Consider the following 12,178-nt stretch of genomic DNA (forward strand, 5'->3'; position numbering starts at 1 on the left):
GAAAGCCTCACTGTAAATGGTCATCTACTGAGCAAATAGTTGTCTACTGACCTGAGAGTTTCCAGGGTACATTTTGGCCTCCCCAGTCCTGTGGAGAGCAGCTTCACTCCTGAATCCTGCAGGTTGTTGTTACTCAAGTCCAGCTCTGTCAGACTGGAGGACTGGGAGTTAAGAACTAAGGCCAGAGCTTCACAGCTTCTCTCTCTCAGGTCACAGTCATTCAGTCTTAAAAAAGATGCATTAGACAAATGTGAAAACATTAGTCTCTACATTTAATGTGAAAACAGAAGTGGTAGAATGATGATAAGAAAATGCTTTGAAATTAAATATGTGACAATAACATGTCCCTCTTAATAAGTTGGCAAAGTGACAATTGTGATAAAAATTTCTAAAAAATTATCCAAATTAAGTACGCAATAAACTCTCATACCTAAGAGTGTCTAGTCTACATTGTAAATCCTCCAGTTCTGCAGACAACAGCTTCGCTCCGGAGTCTCCTGGATTATTGTAGCTCAGGTCCAGCTCTCTCAGATGGGAGGGGTTGGCGCTCAGAGCTGAGGCCAGAAAAGAACAACCTTTCTCTGTGACCTGACAGCCTGACAACCTGGAGACACACAAATGAAACAAGCCCTTCTGGAAAGCCTCACTGTAAATGGTCATCTACTGAGCAAATAGTTGTCTACTGACCTGAGAGTTTCCAGGGTACATTGTGGCCTCCCCAGTCCTGTGGAGAGCAGCTCCACTCCTGAATCCTGTAGGTCGTTGTTACTCAGGTCCAGGTCTTTGAGAGTAGAGGACTGTGAACTGAGAACTGAGGCCAGAGCTTCACAGCTTCTCTCTGAAAGGTGACAGCCATTCAGTCTTAAAAAAGAAGCATAATACAAATGTGAAAACATTATATTTAATGTGGATTCTGGTTTATTTCATTGTCACATACTGTATAATACACATATAATTACTGGTTATTCCATTAACTTCTTTGGATAGACTGCCACTTTTGTTGGTCTGGTTATGGTATTAGTTCACTTTGGTCAGTGTTCGATATAATGGGTCAAGTCTTTTAAAAATCAGAATCAGTGTAACCGTCTTATTACCTGAGTCTTTGGAGTTTGCAGTTGGGGCTTTTCAGGCCGTCAGAGAGCAGAATAATTCCAGAGTCATGCAGTTTATTTCTGGTCAGGTCCAATTTCTCCAGACCGTTCGACTTCAAGCTTAGAACTGACGAAATATACCTGCAGCATCTGCCAGTGAGGTTACAGTCACTCAACCTAAAGGGAAAAACAAAATGTCATTTTCAGAAACATTTTCCTCTGTCCTTCAATACTTCAACAAGTGCTTCAGAGTAGTTGGGTTTCTTGAAGCCAAATACTTACAAAGCTGTCTTTGCTACTTTGAGCACTGGTACCAGTCTCTCCAGAACTTCATCTGATCTGGAGTATTTCTTCAGGTCAAACAAATCCAGATCTTCATTTGAGACAAGTAGCACAAAGGCCAGAGCTGACCAATGTGCAGGGGAAATTTTACTAACATCCCCTGAGCTCTGGTACTTTTGGACTTGCTCTACCAGAGACTGGTCACCCAACTCATTCAAGCAGTGGAACAGATTGATACTCTTGTCGGTATAAGACAGTCTCTTGATCTTCTCGTGAATGTACTTGATTGTCTCCTGGTTGCTCTGCGGACGTTTTCCTTTGAATCCAAGTTTCTGCTGAAGAAGCTTCAGATTTTTATCCTGCGACAGACCGAGCAGGAAGCGCAGAAACAAGTCCCATTGTCCATGATTGCTTTTCAAGACCATATTCACAGCATTCTTGTGGAGGAGGATGATAGGAATTTCTCCTTTCACTGGTGTTGCATTCACCTTTGTCTGACTGGGAAGCAGATTTTCTCCACTATATATGAAGTTCTGTAATACATACAAAGCTGCAAGAAACTCCTGAACACTTAAATGTACAAAAGAGTAACACTCCTGGCTGTGAAGACCATATTCTTTTCTTATGATCTGTGTACAAACTCCTGAATAAACTGCAGCTTGTTTTGGATCAATTTCACAATCTTTCAGGTCGTCTTCGTAGAAGATTACGTTGCCCTTCTTTAGCTGTTCAAATGCCAGCTTTCCCAACTTCATGATCACATCTTTGTCTGCTTCACATTCCTGATAATCCTTCTGTAGTTTGCGCTTTGTCTGGATGATCAGGAAGTGTGAGTACATTTCAGTCAAAGTCTTGGGCAACTCACTTTCATGAGTGTGTGTGAGGAGACTCTGGAGAGCAGTGGCTGAAATCCAACAGAACACAGGGATGTGGCACATGATGTACAGACTTCTCAACGGCTTTGACTGAAGATGACTGAAGATCTTCTGAGCAACATCTTTGTCACTAATTTTCTTTTGAAAGTACTCCTCCTTCTGCTCATCATTAAAGCCTCGTACCTCGGTCACTCTGTTGATGAACTCTGGAGGAATCTTACTGGCTGCAGCTGGTCTACTTGTGATCCAGACTGAGGCTTTGTGAAGGAGGTTCCCGTTGATTAAGTTGGTTAGTAGGATGTCGACTGTGACGGCCTCCGTAACACTGCGGCACATCTCATTATTCATAAAGTCCAAAGGGAATTTGCTTTCGTCCAGGCCGTCGAAGATGAACAAGACACTGGAGTTGTTGTAGTCTGATGTTTCCAAATCCTTCACCTCTTCAAAATTGGAACCTATTAACTCAGTAAGACTGAAACTCTTGTCTTTGATTAAATTCAAGTCTCTGAATGTGAATGGAAATATGTACTGGATGTTTTGATTGGATGTTCCTTCTGCCCAGTCATGAGTGAATTTCTGCACAGCGACAGTTTTTCCAATGCCAGCAATTCCCTTCGTCAGGACTCTCTGAGGAGGGTTCTCTTCGTTGGATAAAGGTTCAAAAATGTTATTGAGGTGAATTTTCTTTTCCTCACTTGTACTCCTTGTACATTCTAATTCAGTCACTTCGTGTTCACTATTAACCTCCCCACTGTCTCCTTCTGTGATGTAAAGCTCCGTATAAATCTTGTTTAAAGGTGTAGATCCATCCGCCTTTGTCCCTTGAAACAGACTCTTTGTTTTATTCAGAAGGTAAGACTTTAGTTCAGCCTGGCACCTTTGGATGTCTTCTGAAAGATGAATAAAAATAGAATTATATGAATGATAATCATTTGCTAATATCATGTAAAGTAAGCATGTGCATGTGTGCGCAAGGTTTTTTGGACAAACTTGAAACACCAAAGCTGTGTCCAAACTTCAGGGGACCGCAACCTTCGGAGGCTGCATTTGAAAACTGATTGTGCCGCTTTGTCATGACCAGGCTGATGAGAAACGCAGGCTTCTTTCCCCAGGCAACGAAGACTCCAACAGATGGATCAACAGATGGCCTTAATGGCCAGACCTGTCCCAAGAGTCATTGCGTGCCGGTACGTGTTGTCAAAGTTGCTAGGCCACAGGAGCCGCGCTTTGTGACGCAATGGTAAGGGCGGGCACAGCTGGTGATGCAAATGTACCGTTGGCAAAACCGTCTAATTTTGGTTCAGTTCAGTGCAGCTGCCCCTGCAACCTTGGAAGGATGCAGCCCCTGAATTGGGACACAGCTCAAATATACAGAAACTACAAAAAGTTTCTAACTTGTCGGTCTGATTTAAACTTTTTGGTAACCATGGCAATTAGGTTTAGGACCTGATTTAGGAAAAAATTCATTACAGATGTCAAAGTTCCGATACTAACTTCAGAAAAGTGTATTACACAAGCTTCCTAACTTCCCAAAACCTTGAAAAAACACTCCTAACTTTACGATAACCGTTAAACTGTCCTAACTGTAACCTTTCCATCACTTACCAAACTTGTTTAATCCATATGGCAGCTCTTTTATTGCTTTTACACAACTGATAAAAACTCAGCAGGCCGAACTTGTACCTTATTGGAGAGGCCGATCCGGCAACATGATGAGATTCTTTCTGCTCTACAACACCTTTATAACAATTCACGCTAGGTAAATTCTACTTGTGGAAAAGTGAAGTAAAAGCAGTAGCAACTCTTTTTCTTTTTGTCCTTAGACTGTGAAAAGCATGTTACCTTCAGTTTTGGGGGAAACATCAGTCTCATCTGTCCTGGCAGGAAGTTGGACTGAAACAGAAACATAGAACGCCTCTTGAGGAACACACAAAATGACTAAATGGGTTTTGTTCAATTTTAGGCAATTAAACAATTAAACATAATAATTTATTTGATTTATAAATTCAGGGGGGAAAAATTTACCGTATGTGTTGTTGACAGTTAGATCTCTTTTCACATGAACACCGGTAAACTGAGGTGCGCTGACGAAACCTCCACTGTGGGAGGTGATCGTCATGTTCCCCTTTTCCTTCTGAGTTATACCTGAATGAGAACAGATGAAATGATCAGAAGCCAGGAACGACAACTTAATTTCCTTTTGTCAACACCCGACCTTTCCTATATTTACAGCACTGGCTCTGGAAAATACTCAGGGATAAAAGATGACGACTAAAGATATTGTCAAATGTTGGAAGAAACCGTTCGATGAACTCCTGAATCCGATGAACATGTGCTCTGCAGAAGACGTAGAATTTGAAAGCTAAAGGGAAGCCACGAGGTATTAAAACGGTGAAGAACGCCCACTGAGGTTGCACATTTACGGAGCCCAGTTTTTTTATACTAAGCTGCTTCTAATAAGACATAATAGTTAATTCCCTCAAGCATGACCAGCTTTGTAATAAATGATTAAACTGGCAGCAGAAGTGCCAAGAAGTGAAACCAGGAAGTGGTGAATGCTGGCCGCATAGTTTGTGCACCCTGAGCAAATAGTTTTTCTGATTGCCACAGAATTAGCAAAGACTTTATTTCCACATTCACACATTTATTTGTCGTCATGTAATTTTTTACTATTCTCTTTTGTTTTTGTTTTTTTGCACACAAAAAAATTTGTCCCGAACATCATTCTACAAACTCATAATGTTTTATACCATTTTTTTTTGTCCCACATTCATCAGACTAACACTCATCAATTTGGTTAACCACTTTCAGTTAGTCTGTCGTACAGTTAATAGTCAGTTCACTTATTTCTTTCTGCTTCATACAAACCTTCTACAGGAATAAGTGTGGCTGTTTGTCCTAGTGTTTTAAAGTCAGTATCATGAACTGTGATACTGAGGAAAGAAAAACCACCATCTTACCACACTGTGATGCTGCTGGATCGCCATCTCGGTGGGTTGTTATCCAGTTTCCCATTCTGCATTACTTCACCCAACTCCACTGACTTCAGGGGGAAAGAACAAACACTCCACAGATATGAATGCAATATCACAAAGCCTCCTCCTGCATTTCTATCTCCACTTCAGTTTCCTGCAAACTCAGCTGACAGCAATGAGAGGACAAAGCTCATCAGCACATCCATCTGTGGTTAATATTAACTCTAGAGTTCATGTAAGCACATGAAGCAGAAATGAAAGTCAAATTTGACCATGTGAGGGAGGGGGAAGTGTTCTGTTCTGTTACCGCCCATAATACTCTTCTCTTTAGAATCTATTTTAATGTTTGTAATCGAGAAAGTTTTTGTCCATTTCAAATGTCTGTGGTATCTCAATGAATCATAATGGCTCATTTTAAAATTTCCACTCTGTGTAAACAGGAATCCGGAGTCAAACTAAAAATAAAAGGTAGGGTGTTAAAAGACAAATAAAAATAAAGACAAAATTATAAAGATGAAATAATAAAACAATAAAAGAGAGGAGATATGTGATTAACAAATTAAAACTACCTGCAGGTACATCGAATTTTCTACATTTCCTGTTTCAGTATTACTATTCAATATTTCTTTGTCTTCCTGTCTTCGGTGTTTCCTAAATGCAAATTTATGAGGTTCATGATAGCGTTTCCTCAGTTCCTCTTTTTGTCTTGTCTTCTTGTCTTTTGTCGTTATTGTTTTTATTTATAATTTATTCATTCATGTGTCAGTGTGTGTGTGGACGGGGTCGCTGGTATTGTTTTTATTGCTTTTATTTGTAAAACACTTTGTGTTGCATTGTTTGTATAAAAAGCACTTTATGAATAAATGTTAAATAAAATAAAATGTTATATGCATGTAAATTCTGCTGGCTTTAAATTGACATGGTAGAAAAACCACACAATAAATATTCTAAGTATATCTAAAAGCTTAAAATGATAACTTGTAGTACCATGGTCTATGAGGAGATGGGAGGATACTTGGCTCATGTTGCAGTCAAAGATAATTACTGGTTTCTGGGCGAGGCTGCTTGATGGTGAACAAACTGAACTCAGAGTAGAGGTTTCTGCCACAACTTCGCCTCCTTCTAAAGGGGTGAAGACTCCAGCAACACTTGCAGTACACAGAACAACTTTATTGTTTGATTGACGTGTTTCAGTTTGCGGCCTCCACCCGGGTCATCACAAAAAGTAAGTAGGGGGGGGATGAGACAGAAAAAATAAAACATATCAGCCAATGGGGCTTCTACAAACACACACACTTTCTAGGAAACATTATTTAGTGCTAAGTCACATTTAACAGTCTGCGACACATGGACAACATAACTTAAGGTTACCTGTTTACCGGTTTAAATTGCTGGTAGCTAGCTAGCTTGAAAATTCTACCATTGTACCTTGATGTCAAGATGTGTACAGGTTGGTAGGTCTGTAATTACAACATAACAGTACCACTTACATATCGATATATCCATAATAATGATCCAATGATTGAAGTACAATTTGTTGCAAATATGCAGCACATTTACTTGTAATGGAGTATTTTTGTTGCTCTAATGTGTAATAGGAGCAGGCCGGAGGACGTCTTGTCCATCGTCCAGCTGGACGTCCAGCAGGTGTCTGAGGGACTCACACCTGGTCTGAAGGACCCCGAGCAGCTCAGAAAGTCTCTGGATGAAAATCTATGTTTATAAATCTGCTTTGAAAACACCAGTTTTTTTTTAAAGGGTGGAGGGTATCTAAAAACATTCTGAGAGAAAAAAACAAAAAACATTACTCATTTTATTCCCCTGGTGTGTTTGTCGTGGAGAGGAGGAAACCTCTGTGGATCCTTCAGCTGCAGGTAAAAAGTTATCAGAGAAACAATCAGAACAAAGGTTAGCATCAACCTCAGATCCAACTCTTCCCTGAGTCTCTGTCCTCCGTACAGCGTCGCTCAAACTCTTGACTTTAAATGTCAAACTGCTTCATTCAGTGTTTTTAACGGTTACAATCACCGGGTCTGTTTGATTTCCTGAACCACTGACACTGAGGGAATCCAAACCGAGAGGAGCTTAAGGTAATGGTAGTGAAGACAACTCCCATGATCCCACGCTTTTTCATGACATCACCCATCACCGTATTCTGTTATTGTTTGGATAGAGAGACCCCTAGAGGTAGAAGTTACAGACTGATCAGTTCAGTGTCACCGTTCAGATGTTTGATCGCTCCTTCACCTTCAGTGCGTCCAGTTTGAAACGTTTGTCCTTCAGTAAATGGGACACCAGCCTCCGATCTGCTTCTCCTGGATCTCTCATGCTCAGCTCCAGCTCCCTGAGGTGTGAAGTGTTCGACCTGAGAACCGAGGCCAGAGCCTCACAGCTGCTCTCAGTGCACTCCAACAACCTGAGAGAGAACCACGTCCTTTTAATACCACAGTAATGGAAAACGCTACTTTCTTTTTGGCTGCCAGATGATATAAATTATATTTATTATTTCACAGAACTAGTGACCAGAGAAGAAATAACAACAGAAAAGTTGTTTTTAGCAATGATCTAAATAAAACTGTCTGAGAAGTCTCACCTCAGTACCTCCAGTCTACACTCAGGTGTTCTCAGCCAATCAGAGAGCACCATATGCCCCTCATCCATCAGGCGGTTGAAGCTCAGGTCGAGCTCTTTCAGGGCAGAGAGACCACTGAGGGCAAGGCTCAAAAGCCGACAGCTGGCTGTCGTTAATGTGCAGCATTTCAGGCTGGAAGGAGACATTTAAATACATTTTTCAGGTCTTTTAGTTGAACTGTATCAGACAGACTCATTGATTAGAGTTAGTTAGTTTCTATAAAGTTTCTGGTCTCCATATGATAAGTCTGGATGATTTTGATGATCCACTGACCTGCACTTTAGCACAGAAACAACAAAATTTCCTCGTTTCCACACGGAAATAAAAGAATCTAATGAGCAAATGACCGTGAAACATTCATTCTCCCCAGAGCTTCAACTATGTCTCTGATTAATAAAGTTGGCAACACGTGACTCTAAATCCTCCTATAATTATGAGCATTTATGAGCAACATGTGGGCAACAATGGTCAACAACACACTATACTGTAGTTGTAAGCAGATTTAAATGTTTATTAATGTATTTGTTAACAACTATAAATCTTCGTGTGGACACCCACAAGTGAAGGCTGATGTTTAAACTGATTATCATGACAATATAGTAAAACATAGCTAGCTGTAAAATAAAGAAAAAGTTATGATCATGTTTGTGTGTACAACTATATTATAGTGTAGTTGTGAGTATAAATGTGATAAGGGCGTCATATACCGAATAAAACTACCTCTGCCTGAATGTGAGACAGATAACAGCCACAACACTCACTTTAGTGTCTCCAGACGACAGTGCGGATCTGCCAACAGCTCAGTCAGGTTTTCGACACCGCGGTCTCTGAGGTCGTTTCTCGCCAGATCCAGAACTCTCAGGTGGGCGGGGTTTGACTTCAGATTGGAGACCAGCGCAGCACAGCCCTTCTCTGTGAGGCGACAGCCAGCCAGTCTGTTGGGAAGAACAGTTTGAACTTAAGGGTGGTAACATGCAGTGGCAGTAAAAAATAAAAAAAGACTTGAGCTCCACAGAGCGAGCATCCATCCATCCATCCATCCATCCGTTTTCTTCCACTGATGCTGGTCTTAGTCACAATTGCAGCAGCCATGTCCTCCAAGTCCTCCTGGGGGAGGCAGCTTTCTTCTTCTTCTATAGCAGCTGGCATCCGAGTAGTTGCATTGCTGCCATCTTTCGGTATCATTCAGCTCCCACATTGTCCGGTCTACTAGATCTTTTTCATTTGCCTGCCCTCAGCTCACAATCATTTTCAGTTTGTCTCTGTTGTTACAGAAATCATGTGTTCCTGAGAGTTTCTGGACTTTGGTGTTTTTTTTCCCTCCCTGTTACACTCCCGTTCATGTGTTCACCTGTTTTCTTGGTCACCTGCCTGCCAGCCCGTATTCTTGCCTGCACTGTCTGTAAGTTTGAAGTTCGACAATTAAAGCACTTGACGGTTCCTGCCTGCCTCTGCCAACCCCGGGCGTGACAGTGGAGAGTCTGATTGGTTATCCGAGATCTAGACTAACTTACCAACCACTGCACATTTAGCAGCGTATGTCTGGTGTCTCGTCACTTTAAGTATGAGGACTGTCTCACCTCAGTGCTTCCACTTTGCAGGTCGGATCCTTCAGTAGAGCAGCAATCTCCGTCACTCCGACATCACCCAGATTGTTCGCTCCCAGATCCAGCTCCCTCAGGTGGGAAGGGTTCGAAGCCAGAGCTGAGGCCAGAGCTGCAGAACATTTCTCTTCTAGGTCCGTCTTAAAAAGCCTTTAAAAAAACAATAGATGTTATACAGTCTTATTTTTCAAAGTCCCAAAGGTTGCCTAGTCTTGTCTGGTTTGCATACCAACACTGCTTGAAAGTGTTGTTTTCCTTTTTATTAAACACTGTGGTCATAGTCAGTGCTAACTGTTTGGGAAGGAGTAAACAAGACACCCTTTGCCTCTATAACACATGATGTTTCCAGCTGCTTCTTTTCACCTGCCAGAGAAGCTAGCCAGCTAACAGCTAGCCTTCCACCATCAAAAGTTAAACTATCATAACTCTTATTTACCTGTATCCTGTTAGCTATCAAGCTAGTCATCAGTCCACAATGTAGTTAGCTGGGTTTAGTTGAGAGCAGAAAGTTAGAGGTGGTAAAATGTCTTTTAAAGCCTTTATATGTTGTAGAGTGTGTGCCCTTTGCCTTTGCCAAAGCTTACCATAATCTCTCCAGCTGGCAGTCGGGATGCTTCAGAAAGCCAGAGAGCTGAGCACCTGCCTGGCCCTTAAAACTGTTTCTGCTCAGATCAAGGTTTTTCAGATGAGATGGGTTCAAGCTGAGAGCTGAAGCCACAGGTTCGAGTCCATCGCCTGTAATGCCACAGTCACATAACCTGCAGACAAGATAGACAACCAGTTTTTGGTCAACTATTGGCGAGGTGGTCCTAAAATTTCCTCCTGAAATTAAGGGTCCCCAGAGGATGAATCATACTCGGCCGTTTACGCCACCATCAGGGTGAAATTCACATTTCTACACAAGAAATGTACAAGCAGATTGCTATGAAGGGTCCTGATTCCTTCCCCTAATCGCTACGAAACAGTTTTTTTCTATGAGTGGGTCCTTGGTTTGTTTGCCTCGTCCATGTACACAAGAACGCACACTACTGACTCTTAGAGTAGCAAAATCATACCTTGTTAACATCTTACCTCAGCGTTTCCAAAGAACACTTGTTGAGAACTTCTGAGAGCAGCTTCACTCCTTCATCGTGAATTTTATTCTTGCTGAGGTCCAGCTCTTTCAGGGTTGAAGTCAGACCACTGGCTAAAGACAGGCATCCTTGTCTTGTAATACTACACTCGTTGAAACTAAACAAAAGGAAACAAAAGGCACATTTATTGGTTTTTTACACTGTGGACAGAGTAGAAAAGAGAGATTGGAAATGGTCGTGATCACCGATGTAAAGTCTGCTCCATGACTGAAAAGAAAGATGATTACTTCCCGTTTCTGTGTCCTACAGTTGTTATTACTTATTTCATACATAAGTATGCAGTGCATCTGTAATTACTGCCTAACATGAGGGATGATTTTACCTGAGTCTTTGTAGTTTGCAGTTGGGGCTTTTCAGGCCGTCAGAGAGCAGCTTGATTCCGGGGTCGTGCAGTTTATTTCTGGTCAGGTCCAACTTCTCCAGACTGTTCGACTTCAAGCTTAGAACTGATGAAATATACCTGCAGCATCTGCCAGTGAGGTTACAGTCACTCAACCTAAAGGGAAAAACAAAATGACTTGACATTTTGCACTTTCACATTTTACTCTCCATATTTAAACAGGGTAGTTGGGCTTCTTGATACCAAATACTTACAAAGCTGTCTTTGATACTTTGAGCACTGGTACCAGTCTCTCCAGAACTTCATCTGATCTGGAGTATTTCTTCAGGTCAAAGACGGCCAGGTCTTCGTTTGAGACAAGCAGCACAAAGGCCAGAGCTGACCAATGTGCAGGGGAAATTTTACTAACATCCCCTGAGCTCTGGTACCTTTGGACTTGCTCTACCAGAGACTTGTCACCCAACTCATTCAAGCAGTGGAACAGATTGATACTCTTGTCGGTATAAGACAGTCTCTTGATCTTCTCGTGAATGTACTCGATTGTCTCCTGGTTGCTCTGCGGACGTCTGTCTTTGAATCCAAGTTTCTGCTGAAGAAGCTTCAGATTTTTATCCTGTGACAGACCGAGCAGGAAGCGAAGAAACAAGTCCCATTGTCCATAATCACTGACCAAAGCCTCATTCACAGCATTCTTGTGGAGGAGGATGATAGGAATTTCTCCTTCCTCACACGCCACTTTCACGCTCGTTTTGGTCTGAAGCAGATTTTCTCCACTATCTATGAAGGTCTGTAATACATACAAAGCTGCAAGAAACTCCTGAACACTCAAATGTATAAATGAGTAAATCTCTTTTTTGTGAAGACCAGATTCTTTTCTTATGATCTGTGTACAAACTCCTGAATAAACTGCAGCCTCTTTTGGATCAATTTCACAATCTTTCAGGTCGTCTTCGTAGAAGATTACGTTGCCCTTCTTTAGCTGTTCAAATGCCAGCTTTCCCAACTTCATGATCACATCTTTGTCTCCTTCACATTCCTGATAATCCTTCTGTAGTTTGCGCTTTGTCTGGATGATCAGGAAGTGTGAGTACATTTCAGTCAAAGTCTTCGGCAACTCACTTTCATGAGTGTGTGTGAGGAGACTCTGGAGAGCAGTGGCTGAAATCCAACAGAACACAGGGATGTGGCACATGATGTACAGACTTCTCAACGGCTTTGACTGAAGATGACTGAAGATCTTCTGAGC

The 12,178-nt window shown here is 41.7% G+C and overlaps 1 protein-coding gene across 1 annotated transcript; it reads right to left on the reverse strand.

Annotated features, from left to right (window-relative positions):
* Window positions 1–6: 6 nt before the first annotated feature.
* On the reverse strand, window positions 7–12,171 carry LOC111649004 (uncharacterized). The gene is made up of 16 exons (XM_023398747.2): window positions 11,187–12,171; window positions 10,915–11,088; window positions 10,531–10,689; window positions 10,044–10,217; window positions 9,436–9,609; window positions 8,617–8,790; window positions 7,817–7,987; window positions 7,450–7,639; window positions 5,209–5,269; window positions 4,274–4,393; window positions 4,091–4,141; window positions 1,374–3,138; window positions 1,095–1,268; window positions 688–861; window positions 431–604; window positions 7–225 (listed from the first exon to the last, which is right to left on the reverse strand). Exons 1-16 carry the CDS (start codon window positions 12,122–12,124, stop codon window positions 21–23), a joined length of 4,878 nt encoding a protein of 1,625 aa, XP_023254515.2. The 5' UTR covers window positions 12,125–12,171; the 3' UTR covers window positions 7–20.
* Between the last annotated feature and the right edge of the window lie 7 nt (window positions 12,172–12,178).

This window comes from Seriola lalandi, unplaced genomic scaffold (genome assembly GCF_002814215.2).
Source record: "Seriola lalandi dorsalis isolate HSWRI2012SDOR001 ecotype SW California unplaced genomic scaffold, Sedor1 jcf7180002049791, whole genome shotgun sequence".
NCBI lineage: Eukaryota > Metazoa > Chordata > Actinopteri > Carangiformes > Carangidae > Seriola > Seriola lalandi.